The 26,542-nt window shown below is 34.0% G+C and overlaps 2 protein-coding genes across 2 annotated transcripts; one reads left to right on the top strand and one right to left on the bottom strand.

Moving 5' to 3' along the window:
* The first annotated feature begins 2,994 nt into the window (after nucleotides 1–2,994).
* LOC105970560 (uncharacterized) lies at nucleotides 2,995–4,205 on the top strand. Its single transcript, XM_012995395.2, has one exon. The coding sequence runs from the start codon at nucleotides 3,253–3,255 to the stop codon at nucleotides 4,027–4,029; it is 777 nt and encodes a 258-aa protein (XP_012850849.2). The 5' UTR covers nucleotides 2,995–3,252; the 3' UTR covers nucleotides 4,030–4,205.
* A 15,214-nt stretch (nucleotides 4,206–19,419) lies between these two features.
* LOC105970538 (uncharacterized) lies at nucleotides 19,420–22,438 on the bottom strand. The gene is made up of 2 exons (XM_012995372.2): nucleotides 21,975–22,438; nucleotides 19,420–19,675 (listed from the first exon to the last, which is right to left on the bottom strand). The coding sequence occupies exons 1-2, from the start codon at nucleotides 22,266–22,268 to the stop codon at nucleotides 19,565–19,567; spliced, it is 405 nt and encodes a 134-aa protein (XP_012850826.2). The 5' UTR covers nucleotides 22,269–22,438; the 3' UTR covers nucleotides 19,420–19,564.
* Nucleotides 22,439–26,542: the final 4,104 nt, after the last annotated feature.

Below are 26,542 nucleotides of genomic sequence, written 5' to 3'. Positions count from 1 at the left end.
GAATTTGAAAGTTGAGGAAGAATCATCATCATCATCATCATCATCATCATCATCATCATCATCATCATCATCATCATCATCCATCATCATCATCATCATCATCATCATCCATCATCATCATCATCATCATCATCATCATCATCATCATCATTATCATCAAGTCAACTAAAATAAATGAAGGGTAAATTACACCCACACTCTTGAGGTAAGCTTAAATAACTTTAAAGTCCCTGTGGTATCGATAATTACACTCACCCCCTTGAAACGTAGTTATAAACTCTAATGAGATAATGCATTAGATACGTTATTACGGTAGAGTTCTAACGGACTATTAGTTTCAGGAATTGGTAGAAACAACAAAAAATTATGGGTGATTTAAGAAATATTGGGGGAGCCGTGTCACCCCATAACTACCCATAACTCTATGTTATCTCCACAACTAGCTAAAAGTAATAGTCCATTAGAACCCTATCGGAATAATGTATCCAATGCATTATCCCGTTATAGTTTCTAACTACGTTTCAGGGGGGTGAGTGTAATTATCCATACCATACGGACCTTAAAGTTATTTAAGCATACCTCAGGGGTGTTGGTGTAATTTACCCATAAATAAATTAACCTTATAACAAGGCCATACAACACACGCACATAGGTGTGTAATCGGTCTCGGCTCAGAAGTAGTACATGTCCAAAATATTTCCTTTTTTTTCCGAAATGGAAAATTAATTCCAATTGCGTTAAAAAAATGAAAAAGTTGAAAACCGAAATCCCGGAAATTGGAAAGAGAAAACTTATTCCAAAATCATAAATTTCAGAAAGAATAATCGAGTTGGGAAATATTTAAATTCGGAATGGAAAATATTAGGTTAAGGAGATTGGCGCCAAATTTCTTGTCAAATAATAGGATCTCTCCCTCAAATGACAAATTCTCCGATCCAAATTCAAATGCACTAAAGTTTAAGGATTGGCGGTAAATCTTATTTCCTGCCAATTTCCATACGATATCATAGCTTTTATGCTCCATCCATCAATCCGTAAACAAGTATACATCTGTAGATGGTACCAAGTCCAATATCAAGATCGGAATATTCAATTCTTAGAAAATGGTTTCAACGCCAAAGCCTATCGTTTTCTGGCTCGCGGTCTCACCTGTCACCGTTTCTTTGCTAACAAAATAATGGGGGAGTTAATCAACTATGCACATGTATGCATTTTTTGTATGTATCATCAATTTAGTCACATTATTTCTTACTTTCAATCAACATAGTCGTCACACGCTACTAGGCGGAAGTGCAATAAAAATCACCTCATGTATGTATCGATCTTCTCGTACTGTTATGGAAAATATGGTGAAGATGGCGCAAATAGAAATAAGTTGCGCAGCAAAATCCCAAAATAAAAGACCGGAATAAAAAAAAAAATTATGCTACTTTTCTTCTCAAAAGTTTTCAAATCATTGTGCAGAATAAATCGAGCTACAATTATATCAAAAGATATAGATTACTTATAGCTACATAATGCTACACATTTAATTGTAATAGGGAATAATTGAAAATTAAATTAGTTAATAACTTTCTTCAACAACCGTTGGTGAAATTTGAATGGGTGAATTAGTAGATCAAATAATTTACAAATTGTAGAGCTGTTCCTGAATTTAAGGAATCTATAGTTGAAAACAGACCAACAAAGGTTAACAATCATGGAAACCGACAAAATCATCTTTTTCAATAAAACAATCAAATCCATTGTTTCTTTGCCACCATAAATTTGGGTGTAGATTTTGTGGGAGGTTATCTCATTGTTGACTCTCTTATTATTTAATTTTAATGCATTTATTTTCTATAAAAAAAAGTAAAAAGTTAATGCATTTATTTACTTATATAAAAAAAAAATCAGATAACTTATTAGATAATAAAAAAATAATATCATGTACAAACAAACTACGCAATACGAAAATTTAACTTCTTAATATTTTCGTGTTTCGGATAATTTTTGTCTGATACTCTAGAACTCATGTTGGAGACTTTACGAGTTATTTTGCAATTTTCTGAAAAGTGATAGACATGTTTGAATAACAAATATTGAAATACTTTTCCTATTTCCCTAATTATTTACATAATTTAATGTTAACTGTAAATTGATAGTCGATAGTAAAATTTATTTTGAATATATTTGTATAAAATACATAAGAATTTATACACAAAATAAAAAGTTATATATATTTATATAGCATATTTATAAATATATCCTTATAATTTTAATATTACATGTCCCCTGACCTCTCACACATTTTGGAGATATGCCTTTTCCTCGTGTCTATTTTACTGTTTTCATGGACCGCGATTTTTGTATCCGTGCTACATAGCAAACCAACAATTACTTCAACAAACTAGACTCAAAATTTTGAAAAGAATAAATTCAGATATTAGAGTTTTTTTAAGAACAAAACCAAAATCTCGATTTGTAAGAAAGATCTGAAAAATTGAAAATGTTTTAGTTTAATATATACAGATAAACCTCTACAAATTTATACAATTGGAACTAGAAAGATTCTACTCCCTCTGTCCCATATATTATGTCTTTTTAGAGAGTTTTTTTGTCCCAAATTATTTGTCATTTTAGATTTTCAATGAAGTATTAATTGCATTATTTTCAATTTTATCCTTAATTACTCCTAATTAATTAGTTGAGAATCAGTTAAATGTCGAGGATATTTTAGTAATTGTATCTGTTTTTTTTACTATAATCTATGCACATTAATTGATTTTCTTAATATGTGCAAAACAATCCAAAAAGACATTTAAATTGAGACAGAGAGAGTATTGATTTAGCGAATTATTAAATTATCGAATTAATAATTTAACACATTTTCTTTAAGCCGGACCCAAGAAAAACTATTATTTACTCGATATTATTAATTTATAGAGATTCGGTTCTGGTCTATCTAAATTGTTTTAAATTTTGCAATGATTGAGTGAAAGTGGGCTACAATAGAACATGCAAAATTAGCAAAAAGTTAAAATGAAATTTGGAGCACACCACGCGGGAATACCACTAATCCCTCTTCACCTTTTACAAACACTACATTTTCTCTCACATCACCTTTGCCCCCCCTCTCATATCTCTCTCTCTCCTCTCTCTCTCTCTCTCTCTCCTCTCTCTCTCCTCTCTTCACTTCTATTTCCTCTCTCTAGACTCTAATGCCCATTTAATTTAGTTGCTTTCTTTCACAATTTTCTCAAGTACTGAAAAATGGGCTGCTGTTTCAGTAGCACCGGAGATCACCATCCTGAGACGGAGCACCGCCATTCCAGCGGCGGAGGGCATTCCAAGTCGCCGCCGCCGTCTGTATTAGAAGAAGAAACTGTAAAGGAAGTGTTGTTGTTGGAGACACCCATTATTGCTCCCAAGCTGGTTGACGAACGAATTAAAGAACCGCCGCCGGGGAATCAGGATTGGAAGGTGGAGTCTGGACCGGCGGCGGTGACGATTGCCGCCGATATTCCACCGAAGAAAGGTAACGAAGAAATTATAATTTCCGAGGTTTCTGAGGTGTCGGAAATGTGTAGTTACAGTGAGAGCTTCTCCAATGCGACGACGGCGGCGCAGGATAAGAGAGAGGACGACGACGACGGCGTGGTCAACCAGAGGCCGCCGTTGAGGAAACGGCGAGCGCCGCCCACCGGAGGAAAGGGGAGGGGCGGCGTCGCCAGAAGAGGTGCGGCGGCGGCGCCTTCGCCGGAAAAGAGGGGTCAGGTGGCGCCGTTAAGGCCAGTTCGCGGAAGGACAATGGCGGGGCAGCCAAGGAATGTGGCGGAGGAAAACGGCCGGAGGAGAGACCCGGGGGAGGATTCCGGCAGGAGGTTGAGGTCTCCGGTGAGGCGGGAGGAGGTAGGTGAGCGGCGGAATGTGAACGATGAGAAGCGTCCGATGGCTAAAAGGGAACCCCCAGACGACGTCGTACCGGCGGAGGAAGCTGAGTCGCTTGAGAACCCTGTTGTCTCTTTAGAGTGCTTTATCTTTTTGTGAGGGATTTCTTCCCCTAATTTATTGTGCCAAACGATGTCGTTTAAGAGTTTCTTTTTCTTTTCTTCCCTTTTTTGGTGTGTAATTGTGTGTGTATATTCTCACTAACAATTTAGTTAACGAGAAACAAACTACGTAATTACCATTTGAATATTTTTAACTACCCTCCATTACTAAAATATTTACCTCGAAAATCATTTTATACATATTATACCCTTGGATAAATTCTGGTCAACCCTGAGGTAAGGTCAAATTACGAAATAAAATTTATCTTATTTGGGTAATTACAATCACCTTAACTATAAATTTGCTTATACATCCATCTTTATGGTGTTAAATTCAACATAATCTTCTATATTATGTGAAATGTTCTCTAGTTTGTACTCATTTTGTGCAAATATACAGTTTTTTGATGCACCACAATCTAATTTTTTTTATAAGCCAAGAGACACACTTATGATCACCTTGTTTCAAAATGTGGAGCTCGAATGGTGTAAAATTGGTACAAACTGGAGAATATTCCACAATACTAGAAGATTCCACTAAATTTTAAACTCCAAGAGTTGATGTGTAAGAAGATCCATAGTTGAAGGGGGTGGTTGTAATTACCCAAACAAGATGAATTTTTTTCGTAATTTGACATTATCTCAAAGGGTGGCCTTAATTTACTCTATACCTTTTTTCCTAAAATGCAAAGATCTTTCTCATTATTTTATACATATTGGTCTCGTTTGGTTGTCAAGATAAGATTAGCCAAGATAAGATAATTGTCTCTATAAAATAAGAGAAAATTAGAGAAAACCCCCCATCTAGGAAAATGAGTTAAGGAAATACCCCATCCTAAAAATAATTAGAGAAAACCATCTTAGCTAATATTCCACCCAACTGATATTTTCATAATTCCAAAACTACCCTTAATTGTCTATTATACTCTTTCAAAACCCTAATCTTATTTTCTCTTCTCTCCGTCTCTTCTTCTCCCGTCTCTTCTCTACTTTTTTGTTTCTCTCTATTATGCTTTTCTCTCTCAATTCTTTAGATTATTCTCTCTTGATCGAAAGATGAAGAACCAACATCACCGCCAGAACAACGATGTCAATTCCGTTGGAGCCATCGTCGTCGTTGCCGCCTCCATCGCCGTCGCTGTTGGGGTCGTCGTCGTTGCAGATCTTAACAAAAGCCATAAAGATGATGATGATGATTTTGATAGCGATTCTGAGTTCGAATGCCACGATTGCTACATCGGCGGCGAAAATAGGTAAAATTATCGATTTGTCGCCGGAATCGAATTTTGATGGGTGGTGGTTCTGATTTGGGTGGTGGTGCGAGTTGTGATTTTATTTATTTATTTTTAATAAAAAAAACCGTCATAATATCAAAGTAATTAGGTGGTGATGGTGTGTTGTGGCGGCGGTGTGGTGACGATGGCGAGGCAGATTTAGGGTTCTTTGGTGGATTGGGCGGATGACGGCGCGTGTAGAGAATTTCGCGCATGAAACCTTAATCGACTATGTACATGTTCATAGTCGATTAAGCTAATTAATCGATTAAGGTTCATCGACTACATTTTTTTTCTTTTAGTAGTCTGTTCCTTAATCGACTATAGTTCATCACAGTCGATTTAATATGCTTCATAGTCGATTAATATACCTGATAGAGAAAAAAAATTAAAAAACGAAAAAAAAGGATAAAAAAATAATAATAAAATAATAAAATAATAATAAATAATAAAAAAAGAAAGATACGCTGATGGTCATGGGCGGAATGGGCAGATAGTGTGTAAGGTGGAGGGACATAATTGGGAAATGGGTAGCTAAAATTAAGAGTGAGTTTTTCTCAAATTGGTGCAAAATAATTTGGGTCTTTCACTATTAAAACAAGTATTGAGGGGTTATATCAAAGAGCCCCTATAAAATAATATGCCTCTTATTTTATAAGATTTTTGTTATCATATTTTGATTTTTTTATCTCACCCATTATTTAATAATGTTTTGATATTTGGTTTCCTTAACATCAACCCAATTATTTTAAAATGACCGAATTACCCTTTCTTATTGTACATAGTTTTTTCTTCTTCTTTTTAATATTTATATTTTGTTATTTGTTATTTTTCCGAAAAAATATTTTATTTTTATTTTTTCGAATTTTTTTTCTTCTGTTTGTCGGATTTATTTTTTAACTTTTTTCGGAATAAAAATATTTTTCATTTTTTTATAAAAAAAATTATTTTCGAAAAAAATATTTTTTTTATTATTTTTCGATCTTTTTTAGAATTTTTTTTCAAATTTCTTTTTCTTTAGTTTTTCAGATATTCTTTTTATTTTTCAGAAAAAAAGGACGATTTATTTTTCGAAAAAAAAGGACGATTTATTTTTCGAAAAAAGAATTATATTCCGAATTTTTTTTCTTTTGATTTTTTTTCAAAAATAATATTTTATTATTTTTTATAAAAATTCGATTATTTTTTTGACTTTTCAAAAATCTTTGATTTTTTTAGAAAAAATATTTTTTTAGTTTTTTCGAAAAAAAATTATTTTTCGATAAAAATATTTTATTTTTTATTCTTTTGATTTTTCTTTTTTTGATTTTGTTTTGGTTTTTCGAATTTTATTAGTATTTATTTTATATTAATTATTGAAAAAAATAATTGAATATGTTATCTTATATAAAAAAGAAAGAAACGCTGGGTAACCCTAGAAAACCCTAATGGTATTTCTTTAATTATTTATTTTTAATATTTTTTCTCTAATAATTTTCAATAATTATCAATCTCCTATTTTTTATCAAAAAATATATCTCAAATCTTAAGAGATAAAGATAGAAATTCGATTTGTTAAATCTTAATCTATATATTTGGATTATAAATCTTGATATGTAAAATTTAAACAAACTAATGTTATATAAAATTAAATATGAATAATACTACATTATTAAATTTTACTATGTGCTTGAACTATATTTTTTTATTATGCATTAAATTGATTTGTTGTTTCACTCTTGAAATAATATCCAGGGCATTGCACGGGGAAAAAATGCTAGTTGTGATAAAAAGATGAAAACTAGAAGGGCAATTTTGTTATTAACGCATCTAATCATAGGTTGGGACTGGATTGGTTTTTATCCACCAACCGACCCATTATCGACAATATTTTTAGGCGGATAATAATTTTTTAACCGACCCATTGGATTGGGTCAAAAAATTTCAACCAATCCATCTATGATGGATTGGTTGGTGGTTTCTAGTATTATCAAAAGTTGGCTGACCGATAATTACCGGTCAACCAATTGTATTATTAAAACTTTATTAAAAAATATATAATTAAGGGTGTGTTTTTCTTAATTACTTTGAAATTCTTACTTGTATTTTTTTATTAATTATTTTGAACTAATAAAAGATGATCTTGCAATCACATTACGCAAAATGTGCATATTTTTACTTCAAAATTTGAATTTTTTTAAGTGAATTAGGTGGTGGGTATAACCCGTCAACCAACCTATTCCGGAACCAAATGTTCGGTTTCCAACCATAAATCGACCCACATAGATTAAATCCCCCCGTTAGAATAATAGACTAAAAGTCTCGCTTTTAGCTACATTTTTATTATTGAATTAATGAAATAGTTTATTATCATTTTATGAGAATCTGCACTAGGGTATTCAATTAATTAAAAGCATAAGTCTAATATTCTAATTGTATTCGAAATGGTGTGCTACGGTGCACATAAAGATCATTTTGAAAGTTCGTTTAGAATATAAAGATAAAGGTTGGGATTGATAATAACCCTTGAGTAGCTTATAAGATTTGTTTATGCCAAGTTCTGGCCAGGTGGATTTCGTATCCGTCATACTCAAATAAGTTAAGCGGGTAAGATTCATGAAAAGAAACCTTTTAATTTATTTATCACTCAATAAATTATTTAGTGGTTATAAGACTTCTTAATGTGGGGAGAATCTAAGTAAAGATCGATCGAAGCTCGAATGTAATATTTGAGAATATAAATGTGAGTTCAATAATTATTTGGTAGTGGAGAATAAATAATTATTTAATGATTATAAAATGAATTCTTTTAAGAGTTTTCGGATTTAATTAATTATTAGTTGCCCGATTTATATTTTCTCCTTTAGTCCCTATTGTAGCCCAATGGATTTTCTAATTAGTCGAGAAAATAAAGTTCAACCAATATTATATATTGGAATTAATATAGCCGAAAATTAAGTCCACATTGCACTGCAATTTTCGACTATATAGAGTTATAGAAGGAGTGAGATTTGTTTCCATGTAATCCTCTTTATGTGTAACTCTAATTCCTTGTGCTATATATAATAGAGATTAGGTTGATGAGAAATGGATAATGCTACACGCCTATTTCACGTTGGATTCTCTTCTTCTTTTCTCCCTAGATTTCTCGATTATAGGTTTAGATTTCTTCAAGTACAAGTCCACCCTTGTAGATGAATTATTAATCCGGGATATATCATAGAAGATTATAGGTTTTTAGAAAAAACTATAATTCCCGAAATTTCTGAGCAGTCCTGCAAGGAAATTCACCATAAATCAACCTTTCATCGGATATGCTTGAAATGTATACAGTAGCTTCCTAACCCACAGTATTATAATCCGTCCGAAAGGTTTCTCAATCAGATCAACCATCTCGGAGATATCACTGAAGGAAGATGGATGGAAATTTCTGGACATCAGTTTTTCATCGGATAGGCTTGAAATGTATACAGTAGCTTCCTAACCCACAGTATTATAATCCGTCCGAAAGGTTTCTCAATCAGATCAACCATCTCGGAGATATCACTGAAGGAAGATGGCTGGAAATTTCTGGACATCAGTTTTTCGAGGATTGAAGGCTTGATGTGGATCCTCGTTCGTGCGCCGAAGATAGAAACGAATCTGCTCGCGAAAACAGTAAGTTGCTAGATTAGATTTATTCCTCTTTAAACGAATCTAATCAGAGCATGTTAATAAAATTAAAACCAGCTAATCTAGAACCTCTTGCGAATTTTCATTGACTCCTAAACTTCACATCCTAACACCCCTTGATTTAATTACATAAAGACCCTTCATATGTAAAAAGTATTACTTACACATCCCATAGAGTTCAATTTTAACTAAAAGTTAAACTGAACTACTGAACCTATGAAATAATATTCTAAGTCACATAGTTTTGAAAAGAAAAAAAAGGAAACAAAATTAATAAAATTGGAAAATAAAACATCTATCTGATATACTTGTTTCTATAAAAACAAATTCTATTATTTTCTAAATTCAATTAGATAGTACTAATACCTTTAACAAGTCTAAATGAGAAGATCCCTTTTAGCTATTCTTTTTAAGTAAAATAATAAATGACGTATCTTTTAACGGGACTCTTAGAGGAAACTTTCTTATTACTGTCCAAAATAATTCTCTCCATTTGAGAAAAATCTATACCCATTTCCAGTCATTGTCTTTTCCAATTTTATTCCCGCCCGCCACATCATCACTGCGTCATACGCTGGTCATCAACGACTTTTTTTTTTTTTTTTTTTTTTTATTAATCGACTATGAATCATAGTCGATTAAGGTATATCGACTATGAAGCATAGTCGATTAAAGAAATTCTTTAAAAAAAATTTAAAAAAATTTGTTTATTAATTTTTTTTCTATATCAGGTATATTAATCGATTATGATGAAGCATAGTCGATTAAGAATCAGCTACTAAAAATAACAAATCACAACTGCAAAAAAATGCAAAATCAACTACATTTTAGAAAAACAAAAAATATACAAACATTATAATTGATGTATACAATTGGAATAAATAAACAAAAAAATCCAAAAAAAAAAACTAAAAAATTTGGAGTAGATCAACCTTAATCATCTAACAGAGCATAGTCCATTAACTTAATCGACTATTGAACATGTACATAGTCGATTAAGGTTCTAGCCTGGGAGTTTCTCTACACACGCCGTCCTTCGCGCGATTCACCAAAAAAGATCTGCCTCCCCATCGTCACCACACCGCCGCCACACCACACTATTCAACTAATCCCTAACACAAATAAAATAAATAATTCATAAAAAAAAACATAAATTGACATTTCAATGTCCACAAAAAAAAAAGGAACATTTCAAAGTATTTGTCACCCATTACTAGACACCATAAACAATTTGTAAACACATGACAAAACAAACACTAAAAAAATAATAAAAGTAAAAAAAAAAAAAAGAAAAAAGAAAAAAACAAATACCTTAATCAACAATTTCCGTTGATTTTCCTTTGACGAAGAGTACTTTCTCTTCTTTCTCAACAGCCTGTTCCTCTACTTCTTCATCCACACGCCGACGGTGTGGAACAAGCTGTTGAGAAAGAAGAGTGCTTCTCCTCCACACGCCGACGACGAGTGCTTCCCTTCTTTCTTTCTCCATCTTCCAGCGGCGACGATGGCGGGGAGAAGATTTGCCGGAGAAAACAGAGAAAAAAAGAAGAAGAAAAAACAGAGAAGGGAGAAAGCTGGAAACGAAAAAGCGGAATAGGTAATGAAAAATAAGATTAGGGTTTTGAAAGAGTATAATAGACAATTAAGGGTAGTTTTGAAATTATGAAAATATCACATAGGTGGAATATTAGCTAAGGGGATTTTTCTCTAATTATTTTGGAAAGGGTGTTTCATTAACTATATTTCCTATATGGGGGTTTTCTCTAATTTTTTCATCTTTTAACCACGCTGCAATCTCGTTTGATTTGCATTGCGATGCAGTGAATTTTTTCTTCAATCAGAAAAACCCTATTCCAATTCCCCTTCATCCAATTGCTTCTATCAGAAAAGTGATGAATAGTCGAGGGGAGGATAATAGCAGATGACAAATTTGACCTTTTTTTTTTATTTAGCAAACAAGTTGTTGGTACCTTGTTCAATAAAAAAATGAATTTGCGTGCATTTTGCAAAGCAATTTATATTTCAAGGGTGCATTCTGTTAATTTTACAATTTAAGGGTGTAAAGTGTCAATACAGCATAGTTTGAGGGTGCAAATTTTTTGGCCTCTCATATTTTAATAATTTAACACTTTTGATTATTTCCGTTAATTTATCGGTGACACTCTTGATTCTGTTAGTACTAACAAAAAATTGACTAAAATAACTAAAAGTGTTTATTTTTAAAACATGAGGGACCAAACCTGTTTTTTGTGAACATAAGAACTAAATATGAAATCGGTGCAAAATTAAAGGAAGACAACTGTATTTTTTCCTGAAATTGTCAAAAGGTTTTCATAGTTTCCAACTTTCCATTTCTTTTGGGCCCTTACATCACTAAAACGATTTAAAAAGAAAAATAATAGAAATGACTAGAGAGAAACAAAACTATTTCTCCTTTTAACTGTATGCTTTGATAAGAGGAGTGTATTTCTTGAGATTGGATCCCTCTCCATTGAGATGTGTGATTTGTTGGACAAAAGCATTGGAATCTACTTCTTATGCCCCCATTAGATAAAAACTAATATTAATTAGAACATGGTTAAATAATTGTTTAATGTTGTAATTTAATGGTTCGAAGATCCAGATATTATTGATATTAATTAGTTGTCCAGTATTATGTAATGTTCACGTGGTGATACACATCTTTTTTTTTTAACCGGTGTATTGCGTTTTGTATTCTATAGTTAAACCTCAATAAATTAATACAGTTGGGATTATGGAAATTCTATTAATTTAGCGAATTATTAAATTATCGAGTTAATAATTTAACACGTTTTCACCGAGTCGGGACCGAGAGAGACTATTATTTAATTGAGTTTATTAATTTATCGATGTTCTACTGTACAAATAATATAGATTGGCGATTCGTACCTAAAAAAATAGGGCAAATGACAAAAAAGACATGACAATGGACTTAAATGCACATTGGTCCACAAATAAAATAGTATTTCACATAAACTCATCCTCATGTTTTTAGTCTAAATACCCTCCATAATATAATTTTATCAATTTCATCCATTACACTCTAACTTTCTTAATATTACACATTGACCCCAGATTTGAAGAAATATATCACATTAATCCCCATTTTAATAATTTTTTGAAAAATTAATTTTTTTAGAAATAATTTTTTTCCGGCCAGATTCCGGCGTTGACCGGACAGTTTTCCGGCGTTAACTTTTTTTTTTTGAAATTTTTTTCTAGCCGGTCAACCGCCGGTCTCCGGCGTTGATTTTTTTTTTTTGAAATTTTGTTTTTTCTTATAAACAAATATTTTAATTAATATTATTGTCTTTGACTGCTAAATTACTGTCTCAAACACTAATATAACTATTTGGGACAGTAATATTGTGAATACTATTTTCCCGAACAGTAATATTACTAATATTACTGTTTGAACAATAATATTAATATTACTGTTTGAACAGTAATATTATTGCATGAGACAGTAATATTACGGTCGGGGACAATAATATTACACTCGAAGACAGTAAAAATGCCGCCCAAGACGATAAAATTAATTAATATAGTAATATTACTGTCTCACAAAATTACAAGGAAAAACAAAAGTCAATTAATAGTTAAATTATTGTTTCTGACAGTTAATGACTGCTGGATACAGTAATTTAGCAGCCAATACAGTAATATTAAGTAAAATATTTTTTTTAAGAATATATATATATATTTTTTTGAGTAATTCAAGTCCATTACAAGGGAAAGTAGGGGAGATGGGGACTCGAACCCTAGACCTTTACTCTATTGGTAAAGACTAGGTACCAACTCTCGTAATGAGGGTTGATGCAAATTTCACTTATACATCATATATTTTAGGGATTATTTGAGGGAGCCGCTCATTTTGGAATTATATAAAAAGAGTTTTTGTTTATAAGTCTCTGACCAATTATCTTTATTATTCCAGGTTCAGGGGTTATATCTCTTTCGTCAATAAGCCCGTCCCTTTAATATGTATTATATAAATAAATGAAAAATTAATGTATATGACAAAATTACCCCCAACCCTTTACACTTAATTATTAATTGTAACTCCAATGTAATCAATTTTGACCACAAAAATTCAATTTTGACTCTTTTGTTTTAACATTTTTGTTTCTAAAATTCTTTTTTCGCCGCCGGTTTCCAGCATGGACCTTTTCGATTTTTTTTTTCCGCCGCCGGTTTTTCGGGTTGACCGCCGGTTTCCAGCGTTAATTTTTTAAGTGTTTTTTTCCTTCTTTAATCATTTTTTACGTCCGCCGCTAATCGTTGACAGTAATTGTACTGTCATTAACAGTAATTATATTGTCGCTGACTGTAATTGTACTGCCCTTGACAGTACATTTATGTAATTGTACTGTCATTGACAATACAATTACAGTCGACGACAATATTATTACTATTAATTTTTTTTCCCGGTTTGATTTGTTGATAAATCAACGTAATTATATTACTGTAGTTGATGGTAAAATAACTATAAACATAACAATATTATTGTCAACTACATCAATATTAATTTTTTTTTTGGCTTTTTTGTTTTGTTTGAGTTGTTGACGCATTAACGTAATAATATTACTGTAAACACAATAATATTACTGTGGTTGACGATAATATCATTGTTGTTACAGTATTATTACTGTGAATGACATTAATATTACTGTCAACCACATTAATATTAGTTATTTTGTTTTTTTATTATATTTACTTTTGTTCAACGGTCAACATATTAATGTTACTCTATTACACAATAATAATGACTTTTGTTGTGTTAATATTACTATGCTAGAGTTAATATAGCAATATTACTGTGTTAAACTATAGTATTGTTAATAATATTGTGTCGAAGTAATATAAATATGACTGTCAACCACAATAATATTGTTGTTTAAACAAGGCAAACAGATGCTAAAGAAAAAAAATTCCACAATTCCAAAAAAAAGACCAACGCTGCCGGAGACCAGTGTTGACTGTCGGTTAGCGGCGTTTGAAGCAGAATTTTTTTCCCCAAAAAGTCAACGCTAGAGACCTGCGACGACGGGAAATTGTACTCAAAATTGAGTTTTAGGTCAAAATTGAATAATTTGTAAAATTTGGAGTCAAATTGAGGTTAAATTAAATTAAATGATGAAATTTGAGCATATTAAAATGTGAGTGGCTATTTTAGTCTTTTACACACCTCAGGACAATGTGTGAACTTTATTGTAAAATAGTTTTTTGTCTGGACCCCTTTATGAATAAATATGCCATGATGGGCTTATTTGTAACGTGCCCTATATAAAATTAACTATCATGTGGAATTTTGGATTACACATTTTTAAATTTGACATAACCCTCGGCCACACGGGGTATTGAATATATCCTTAAAGAATCAGTTTTAAGACAACATGTTACTTGACTTTACTTTCAAGATTGCATTAACCTCGCATGTTCCACATAAAACGTGCGTCTTAACAAAGAAAAATGATGATGGTAGAAATAGATCACCTTAAATGATTGAAGCAGGAGGAGCTGGAAGAGCAAAGTGGATGACTGGCTCACGAGCTTGATGACCTTGAGATATCTGCGATCAGAGAACACGTAAACTAAGGCGGGGGTTGATCCGGCGGAAACCCCTCCGACGCTCAAGTCAGCTGCGTGGATAGCAAAAGTCGTAATTAGTTGAGATTGTCGGGCCCAAACCGTATTTGAAGGTGATTGGGCCTCGGTGGTAGTAGTCTTCAATATTGGGCTCGTGGCCCAGTACGTAAAGAAGTTGTAGGCCCATTGGGTTGGCCCAATTAGGCATATCATTAAGCCCCCAACTCTCGAGTAGACTAAGGGGCCATGTCGAAAGGGGTTCCAAATTGTGTCGAGTGTAATAATTATAGTGGTCTCGCGTTGGCGCATGGCCCGGTGGTGCGCAAAAATGCGTTGGAGCGTGAGTCGGAGGGGCGCGAAGGCCGGAGGCGCGCGAAGGTGTGTTGGCGTATGGCCCGGAGGCGCGCGTTGGAGAATGGCCGGAGTCGTGCGACGGTGGCACAGGGTGCGACCAAGTTGTCGCCATGCAAGTTATTTGAGTCGGCGGAGTTGTCTCGCGACAATGTAGTAACACAGAGTGAGTTATCTCCTCGTGATTGTTGCCGTGTCGCGGGGTAGTAGATTTGATCGAGTTATCTCCTCATGGGAGTTGTCTCGCGACAATGTAGTGGCATGGAGCGAGTTATCTCCTCGTGGGAGTTGTTATTTGTTGACATTGTCAATAGTTTGACGTGTGGCTTGTATTTGTTTACATTTAGCCTTGGTCATGATGTACTTAATAAGGGGATCAGGCTCTCAAGATTTTTTGATGGGGATTGTGCCCCTTGTTAGACCTCATGGGTCGTGTGTATGTTTGGACCGTGGCCACGTTTTAATCAAGGACCCGTCGAAATTAAGTAGAGAAATTTGAGTAATCAAGCTGGCCAAGCTATATAGATCCCCACAATTTCTTTAAGTGTTCCTAGGGTTGTAATTGTGTTAACTTGAGGTGGTGATTGTGTAGTGAATTTGTTTATTCACTGATTGTGAGTGAGTGGCGAGGGAGTTGTCTCGCAGCGAGGTTGTTGGAGTGTTCGATGACGCGCGACGGAGAAGCATATGGATTGAGGTCGCTCTAAGCGAGTTGTCTCCTCGTGGGAGTTGTCTCGCAGCGGGTTGGTCGCGTCGAGCGAGTTGTCTCCTCGTGGGAGTTGTCTCGCAACGGGTTCCTAGATACGAGCGAGTTGGCTCCTCGTGGAAGTTGTCTCACTGCGGGTTGCTAGTGCCGAGCGAGTTGTCTCCTCGTGGAAGTTGTCTCGCAACGGGTACCTAGACACGAGCGAGTTGGCTCCTCGTGGAAGTTGTCTCACTGCGGGTTGCTAGCGCCGAGCGAGTTGTATCCTCGTGGGAGTTGTCTCGCAGCAAGGTAGTTGGTGCGTTTGTTGACGGCGGTTGAAAGAGAGCGCACATCTAGGTCGCGCTGCGTAGGAGCGCTCAGATCTAAGTTGCACGACGTATAAGCACGCGGATCGAGGTTGGGCGGCGGAGGAGCGCGTAAATCGATGTCGCATGGTGGAGGCGTTGGCTCATGCGAACATATCGGCGTGCGCGAAAGGCGCGAGGCATGGATAGCGCGTGCGGGGGCGCAGCTGGGCGAACGGGGCATGACTGGAGGCGCGCGGGGTACCGGATCGAGCTGAGAGTAGATTAGTGTTGTAGTTTTGTGTTAATCATTGTCGTGGAATAATAATAATAATAAAGATATTATCGTTCGTCCCCTTCATTTTTTTTATTTTTTTGGTAGCAGGTGTGCGAAATGAGGCGCGCATCGAGAACCGTGCACGATTGAGTGGAGGGGGCTGACGCGCGATGGGATGTGGCCTTGGAAGGCGCGCGCTTGGCAGGTGCGTGTCCACCACGTAGAATGGTGTGGATTTTCATGCGCGCGTGTTGAACACGCGTTTTTCTCATTCTTTTCTTTTTTTGTTTGCGCTCACGCGCGAATCTTGGGGTGTGGGCAGACACGTGTCTTCCACGCGCGAGTGCTGTGCAAGCGCTTTATTGTTTTTTTTTTATGCGCGCGCACAAGTGTGTGTCTTCCACGCACACGTGTTGTGCACGCGCTAGCTATTTCTTTTCATTTTTTTATGTGGTTGATGTCCACCCATGTGGGGATTTTTTATCCTTGGGGTAGAGAGATGATACGCAACTCTTAGGATGGGGTGTCTAATCCTTTGGGTAGAAATGTAAGGGGGTGTACCTCCCTTGAGATAAGATGTCCAACCATTGGGATGAGATGCCTAACCTTGGGGTGAGATAGCCCCCAACTTAGGATGAGGCGATCACGAACTTTATTATGGTCTTAAAAGACTCCAAATGTCATTGACATCGTTGGAAGGAGGAGCTCGTAAGGGAGAGGCGTTGCCTCTCGGAGGTGAGTATGGGCGTTGTTGCCCAGTTCGCGTTTCTTTGCGATGAGTGGATTGTTGCATCCAAAATCTATGGTGCGAAGTGGATGCCCACGACATACTCTCTTGGTGGTCGTTACCTTATAGCGGTGGTTGTGCCATGGGTGGAGCTGAATGAGGAGCGTTGGCTCCTCCTATAGCGATGTATTGTGCCATTGCTTCAGTGACATCACGAGTTGAAGCTTCCGCGATCATACGCTGAAGGTCCTCTTTGGTTATCTGAACCGTTCGAGGAGCAATGAGAAGTGGATCGTGTAGAGCACCCAGTGGGGCCTCGCGAGGAGGAGCGTTGGCTCTCGTTGTGGTGATGGACGGTGACACTACTTCAGTGACAGCACGATTTGAAGCTTTCGCGATCATACGCTGAAGGTCCTCTTTAGTTATCTGAACCATTCGAGGAGTAAGAAGAAGTTGATCTTGTGGAGGACCCAGTGGGGGCCTCACGAGGACGAGCTTTTGTTGGATCCCGAATGCGGGAAGAGGGAAGTGGCAAGCCATAGCTCGCCGAGGCGGGAGGTTGTTAGTTATGTCATGCTTCCCCCGAGCAGATGTCTCAAGGTTATCTTGCGCGATACGTGATCTCGTCTGCCGTTCCCACAGACGGCGCCATTGTGATGATGTTAGAAATAGATCACGTTAAATGAATGAAGTAGGAGGAGCTGGAAGAGCAAAGTAGATCATTGGCTCACGAGCTTGATGACCTTGACATTATTGCTGAATTGATTGCTATGTAGCACGGATACGAAAATGGCGAAACGGGAAAATAGGGAAACGACATGTCCCAAATGGAGTTACCAGAATTTGGGAGAAACGTATAAATATTAAAAGTATAAGTGTGTATTCATAAATATACTATATGAACATATATAAGTTTTTATTTATGTATTTTTTTAATATATTTCCATACAAATATATTAAAAATAAATATTATTATCAGCTATCAATTAGCAATTGATCATTAAATTATATAATTAATTAGAGAAGCAATAAAAATATTTGAAAATGTATAATTCAAACATGTTTGTAACTTTTTAGAAATTATAAAATGACCCATAAGGTGTTTGACAGGTGTCCTCGAGTGTCGGCGCAAAACGTGTACTAAACGCACATACGTTAACAAGTTGAAGTTTCGGTGCTACATAGGTCATTGTAAATTACCTTAAAGCCAATTCTAATTGGACAGTGAATGATGTTATTATGCGCACAAAAAATCATTTTGATATTGATATTAGTTATTTTGTTGTTTGATGGCTGCTCATACTACAACAAGACATGCATTTGGTTACCATATATCATCTTATTCTTACTTGTCGTCTCACTTTGAAGAACTTGGACCCAATCTAGAAACAATTGTTGATCTTGATATTGAATAATTAATATTTAGTAAATTAATATGAATGAGATGCAAATCAAATGTTTAAATTAAACGTCTCTTTTGAACAATATCTTTGTTCCATATACGTGCCTTTAAAATTTCAATGTTTGATTCTTATTTTTAATTTATTATAAGCTTACTAATTTTCACTAACAAAAAAAGTAATTATTGAAGGAGATTTAAATGAAAGGATATTTTTTAGTCATATAACATTCATAAAATTCATATATGTCTATTAGGTTTCTTAATATATTTATCAGAACCTTAAACAACATTTAATGAAGTTAGGGACCAGATGATTATGGATCGATAACGGGACGAGTTTTCCTAAACTTGAAACCCGACAGGTAAAAAATATTTAAAACTTAGGCTCGTCCCAACTCGCCTTAACATAAATAGACTCGGCCTAACTCATCCCCGAACATAACGGATCTGATTGCTAGACTCATAGACCCGTTAACATTTAATATTAGTTTTTAACTTTTATTATATATATTTTACTTGTTTATTTACGACATACAAATGTCAAAATTCAAATACAATATTATAAAAGGTTACATGTTATATAAATTGAATAATACAAATATATCATTAATGTTATTTAACTACTATAATAGTAAAGTTTAAAAGGTAGATCGCTAGCGATGATCGGCAAACATTAGATATCACTTACAAAAAATAAGTTTTAGGAAAATGAAACAGTCAAAAGAGGCGTTAAACAAAATCGAAAATATGTAAAGTGAGAACTTTTGATTTGTGAAATTCAAAACTTATTTATGTGTGCAGAAATTGTAAACGACAATTAATTCGAAATGGAGAGTATCATTTTTTCGAAAACAAGAGAATAGTGGCCCATAACTCCCATGTTTTTTTCCCAAAAGCTGTGTAAATAACAAAGGCAACAAAATAACCCAAAGCTGAAATGTTAATAAACGGTATATATACTATGCTACACTAGTTGAAATACATCAGGTAGATCTTTACCATTCATATATACACAAACACAGACACACATGAATGGTAAAGATCTACCTGATGCATTTCAACCAGTGTAGCATAGTATAAAATCAACGGTAAAAATCCACTCGGTGTGACCTTCAACGGTTGTAGTATATAAATAACCTTAATAAACTGAGGGAAGAAGCATGGATTAATAATATATTTCAACTTTGAGACAAAATATATACAATAGATTGTAAATATAGAATTGCCTTCTAATCACTTCCATAATTAAGATTACAAAAAACCCGATTCACCGGTCTTGTTTACCGGTGCCGGATGTGCAAGGAAAGTAGGAATCCTTTCTCCTGGCATTAATACAGACACTCCTTGTGGATAAACAGTCACCTGAAACATTTAAAAACATATTAATTAAACAAGGTTGTTTTACGATTTACATTTAAAATTAAATAAAATTCATACAACGAGAAATCAATCTTTGGCGAACAATAAAGTTGTGATTAGCAAACAAATAGTCAAAATACCAAGCAATATATATATATAGACACACACACACACACACACACATACACCGGGTAAAGATCTACCGTTCATCTACATACACACCAACATGGATATGTGTGTTTTATGTGAATGAATGATTACGATATACCTAGTATATTCCACCGCGTGTAGCATGAAATAAACACATACATGCTACGTAATTAACTTATATGAGGAAAGATTCTACGAATTTGATGTGTCACTTTCAAATATGGCAACATGACAGATAAATATCCCGACGATGCTAAATATATTCTCAGTACTTATAAAAAGGTCGACGTCGGATCGGAATGTCTAACCATGATGAAACAACAAGCCACAAAGAATGACATGTAGTCATATATATATATATATATATATATATATATATATATATATATATATATATATATATATATATATTGAAGATGAAAAAAATTATGCGGTGATTGTGGAGAGGACCCGAACGTAAGAGTAAAAAGAGCAACGATATGATTGTTTTAAGAAAATTAAACAACTAATGACTCTTGGACAGAATCACATGTTAATTATTATGACAAAGAAGGGTCCTACTAAACCACAAACAAAAGACCATGAGAAATTAAAGCAGATTATAATGTCTCATGCTGGTGTCACAAAGTAAGAATTTAAAATTGTGGTAAAGGCAGATATTAATTATTTAATTTAATTTTTTTGAAGAAAAAGACAGATACTAATAAGACTAATGGGAATCAGGCTAATAACGATGAAACAACAAATGCAGATGCAACAACTTTCCAGCAAGATTGACAACAATGCTTAATGCATAAATAAATATTACATTATTAAATATTCTCCTACTTTAGATTGCTTAGTTTGAACTCATCAAGACATTTACAAAATGGCACACATACTTGCACGTACTCCCATAATTTCGTATTGTGCTTCGTTATACGAATTATCTTTATCATAGGTTATTACATCCAAAGTGCCTTAGCGATTCTATTTTTCAAATATTAATTTCATGAACACGCGAATGTTGTATCACAAACAAAAAACACACACACATCCATGTTAATGTGCGCGCAGATAGACGACAAATCTTAATGCGGTGTATATTTCACCGGGCGTAACATAGTTTTGACATTTACGAATTAAAAAAACGGAAAAGATAAAATCTTGTAATTATATAACTTAATTTGCACATTATGGGACAAGAGCACATGAGGTGTCAATACAAGGCTTATTAGATGGCTTTTTATTATATTGAAATAAAGGGGCCCTGATATGTTTGTTATGTATTGTCTAACACTAGTTTATATTTTGGTTCAACATAGTAGCTTATATAATGGTATAAAGAAAAATATTCCAAATTAAGAATTTTAGGCCTCGTCTGGTTGCCAAGATAAGATTAACCAATATAAGATTAAATAACCTAATGAAACTCAATTGTACTATTAGGGCTCGTTCGGTTACCGCTATAAGGTTCTACTGACTAAATAGTAGGGGCTAATAACATGTCCGGTTGGCAAGATTCACACTTTTTCAAACCCGCTACTAAAATCAAAGCCCACTATTAAATGCTACTATATCATTAATTTAGTAGCACCCCTCCTCCACTGAGATTAATTTTATAGCGGGTGACTAAAAAGGAAAACTACAATTTTATCCTTAAAATCATATTTTATTATTATAAACTGAGTGATTTTATAGACAATTCATATATAATAACTGATTTTAACAAATTTAATAGAAAATCTAATCTAAGAAACCGAACATGCTACTAACTAAATAATTAATTAGTCAGTAGGGAATTAATTCAATCTCATGTAATCCAATATAGGTAACCGAACGAGCCCTTAGACATTGGAAAATCCAATAAAAAAACATGTCTAGAAGGCAAAAAAAACCATAATAATATGATATTTGCGGCTCGACCAGACAATATACCAAACATCAAACAAAATCCTATTATTTAGTTAATAATTTAGTTAAGAATAACTAATCTCCACAACCAAACGAGACTGAGCATTAAAAATTTGAGAGTAGAATGCAGTAAGTACCCTATTGACTAATTCTTATACCTTACACCAACAAGAACTTGAGAAACATATTTACTTGACAATCTTCAAATAAAAAATAATTGTTTAATTCAATAAAATTGTTCAATACGAATTTGATGTACCTTTGGAGAAGGCGGGTACTCTAATTTTGTCACATTTGCCTCGTCGTCGCTGGCCGGGTTGTGGCCGGCGGCGGCGGGAGATCGGGGACGGAGAAACTTCTCGAAAATGGCCATGACAAGAAACATGCAGATAAGAACAACGGTGGCGACGAAGCCAAACGACACAGCACTGGCGGAGTTGTCAAAGCTCCTCCAATCATCCTCCCTGTCAACACCGCCGCCGCTCACCACCGCCGGAGGCGCCATTCTCGGCGCAGCTACAATACTGATACCAGCAGTAACCACCCTTACCATTGAACCAATAATCCTTATACATATAATATCAGAAGAGAAACCACTATTTCAACTCAATCAAGCTTTGAAATTTTGATTTTTCACCATGGATTGTCGGTCTTTAATTTAAAAAATTAAAGGATAAGAAACAGAGATTTTGATTTGGTAAATGGGATTGTGGTATTTGCAATGTTGGTCAATGAAAATAATTACGTGCATAAATGCATTGCGATTTTTCCTACAAATTTCGAGACTTAGAATTCTTCTACTAGTACTAATTAATAAAAAAAAAAAAAAAAAAAAAGGGGGGGGGGGGGGGGGGTAGGGTTTTAATTTGGCACTTTATATTTAGTAATCTTCACGGAGTTGATGAAAGATTGATTTTCAAGAAGAAGAGAGAGAAAGTGATTTTGAAGTTGGGGATTGAGTTCTTGTTCACTGTCTACAAGACGGGGGGATTTGACTCTTGACAAACCCAAGGTGGTGCTAATTATTTGGCATTTCATTATCATGAATAAATTGTGGGAATTGCTAATTAATTCGCTTTACTCCTTTTCTATCTTTAACCCAAAAAAAAAAAAAAAAAAAAAAAAAACGACCTTTTGGCTCGACCAATTGTTCCAAGAGTAAAAGCCCCCCTTGTCTGGTGCTGGAAATTGAAATTAAAATTTCTAGTATTGTGGATTCGGATCCGAAATAAAAAAAATTCTGAATTTGGAACTATATTCTTTTTTTTTTTCTTTGAAACTTTGATTTTTCAATTTTTCCCAATTTTTTTGGAACATAATTGGAATTGTATATAAAATATTGCAAATTATGATTTTCAATTCGAGTTTAGTTCTGTACATTACAATATTTTTTTCGAAATATATAATATTTTATTCATTTATGTATATTACAATTTTATGAAATACTGTAAAACCACAATATAATTTGATTTATGTATACTACCTCCTTCTCGAATTAAGTGGTATTTTAGCTAAAAAAACAATTTCTCATATTAAGTGTCATTTTAAGTTTTCAAGGAAAAAATAATTATTTTTTACGAAGGTTACCCTTTATCATTTAAAGTCATTAATTTGTACAACTAATTATCTTTCTTCAAGAACAATTAATGTGAAAATAATTAGATTAGTGAAAAGTTCAAAGATCACATAACATGTCGTATGCAATGTTTTGAAAACCGGACCGAACATAGAACCTGATAGCCTATTGGGTCGCGGTTGGACCGGTTCAACCGGGGTCCAACCGAGTTTTTTTTATATTTTCTATTTTTAATTATTTATAAATAATTATAATATATTTTCTTCATAAAATGTATTTTAATATTCATCATTAATTTATATTCAACAGTTATTAATAATTTATTAAACATCTACAGGCTACAAAACAGTAAATAATTTAATTTATATTTAAAATTAATATTAATATATTTTTTTATACTCTTTTAAATTTTCCTTTTTTTATTTTTTTATTTCATTAATCCCTATCACTATACTAATATACTATAATAAAATAAAATACAATGAAAAACATCTCCCGTATAAGAAATATATTTGCCCACCAACCCACCTCAAACATAAAACCCTTATTTTTCTCTTTCCCCTGCCGTCTGACTGTTGCTTCTAGGACTGGACAAAAATTACCAAATACCGATTACCACGGTATACCTACCAACAATTACCGAATAAATACCGAACTATCGGTTACCACTACATTTGGTACGGTATCGGTACCGTACCATTATCTTATGGTACGGTAGCGGTATTGTATCTTCAATACCATGGTAATACCGTACCGTACCGTAACTTTGTATTATAAAAATTAGTTAATATATTTTACCCTTTATATTGTAAATATAAAAAATATAGTCAACAAATATTATAAAATAAAAATTAAAAACAAGAATAATATACATCCTATATATATATTATATATACATAATTCTATTTTTTTTTTTCATATATTTATGCAAACTCAATATTTAATTTGGTTCTCGTTAAAGTTGTTTATTTCACTTACTTCTTTAGTTTCAAAGTCCAACTAATCTCTTATTGGTGGAATATTTTTTGCCATAATTTTCTCCTCCCTTTCTTTTCCCCCTAAGTTCCCACCCTTTTGTTTCATTTGCATTATTACAACATAATTTTTTTTATTTATCTTACTTAAACCATGAAACTTTTTGCTCATTAGTTTCTACAATTTTTCTATAGATATCTTAGTAATCATTAGTTAATTGAAGCAACATACGTTATTACGGTCATATAATGTATATCCATGTAAATTGTTTGATTACCATATTCATTTGCTTAATTTATTGTATTTATGCATTTAATTAGTATTTATCTTAATTATTCCGAGTTCATCAACAAAATGATGTACGGTAGATTACCACGTACCGATCATACCATACCGAAACTAACGGTATACCGAATAACGGTATACCGCAATTGTTGGTACGGTAACGGTATAGAATTTTTCAATACCGAAAGATACGGTAGGTACACGGTATTGAACAAAATGTTCGGTAACCGTACCGAAACCACCCCTAGTTGCTTTTTTCTTCCCCAATCACCACCACCCATCAAGCCACCATTGGAGATCGACCCAACATCTCGAGAGTCATGATTTAGCCTGAGATCTAGCGCTACCCAAGCCCTCTGCCTGATTTAGCGGCAATTTTCGTTTGTTTTTCTTCTTCCTCCCCTATCTTACTCAGATCTATTATTGACTTCACAAAAAACCGGTTTTTTACCGGTTTCCAGGTTTACGGTTCGACCGGCCAAAAATCCGGGTTTTACCATTTAAACCGTTTTTTTTGCAACTTTCAGATTTATAGTGCCAACCGGACCGGACAAGGCCGCGGTTCGCGGTTAAACCGGTCGAACCGGCCGGTCCGGTCCGGGTTTCAAAACATTGGTCGTATGTTAGAGTAATATACTACTACATCCTTCCCAAATTTAGTGACATTTTACCCAAAATCACACATATTAAGAAACCTAATTAATGACCTATTTTTAATAGAAAAACCCCAAATTACCCTTTGCAATGCTATTAAATGAGCTCTTGGTAAAACTCAACAAATGTATATAATTGATACTATCATCCATTAATATCACTCTTCTACAAAAGATTACAATTGAAATTTTCTATTATCCGCTGCAAAACAACACAAGCCAATAAAATGAAAATTTTAATTTCACTTCCCACTAAATTTTTTGGAAACATAAAAAGATTAAAAAAAATCACTTCCCACTAAAAGTTTTGGAGACAAAAAGAGATTAAAAAAATTCACTTCACACCAAAATTGCCAATAAACCTAAGTCTGACTTTAACTATTGAGATTAAAAAAATTCACTTGCCACCAAAATTGTCTATAAAACAAAGTCTGACTTTAACTTTTGAGTATAAAAAAATGAGAGAACCCTTAGTTGAATTAGATTTAAATATAGAGTTATCAGAAGCTGATAGTAACAATGGAAATTGGCAACAAGATTAGGAAGCTACAATTAATTTACCGCATCTTAATATTGTTGCTCCAGAGTTTGTTGATGAGTAATAACTGAGATATTTCAAGTGGATGATTTTTCACAAGGCCTAAATGATGTTCCATTCGTAGAAACTTTTGAGGAAGTTCGATTGAATACGGGTACTTCTTCTTTATTTACTGCTTATAAAAATATTACTTTATGTTCGCAAATTAATTCCTTTTATGTTTCGATATTCTTCTCTTTTTCTTTATATTTTTTCTAGCAGACGAAAACATAAATGATGAAAATGAGGAATTATCACATCCACCAATTGGTCATACGAGGAATTGGAAGAACTTAAGGAATGACAAAAACTTAAGTAATGACAAACGTAGAGCAATCAACAATATGTTACTACCAAAAAGTAACAACGAAAAATTGAAGAGAGGAGTGACAAAGATGGTAGCTTTACAATTTTCAGTTTCCTTGCGAACTGTCAACGCATTTGGAAACAGTCAGATAAGGGTAGAAAAAACGGTGTATCTCATAGAAGGGTAAACAATTGCCATCAAAAGAGAATTCAGATTGATTGTGATCAAATACGTGGAATTCCTTTAAACCGAATGTCAATGTTGGAGTCTTTAGCTCGTTCTTTGAACACGGGCAAAAGCACATTGTGTAGGCCTTTTAAGTCGGGAGATATACGACGGCGTTCAAACGCTATAAAACCATATTTAAAAGAGGAAAACAAAATATATCGTTTACAATTCAGCTTGTCAATGCTTGAAGGTGATTATACACAACGTGATCCACTAAAATAGTGAG

This window comes from Erythranthe guttata, chromosome 8 (genome assembly GCF_056151865.1).
Source record: "Erythranthe guttata isolate IM_541 chromosome 8, IM_541, whole genome shotgun sequence".
Taxonomy (NCBI): Eukaryota; Viridiplantae; Streptophyta; class Magnoliopsida; order Lamiales; family Phrymaceae; genus Erythranthe; species Erythranthe guttata.
The sequence above is the reverse complement of the archived record's forward strand: the minus strand, read 5'-3'. Positions and strand labels throughout refer to the sequence as shown.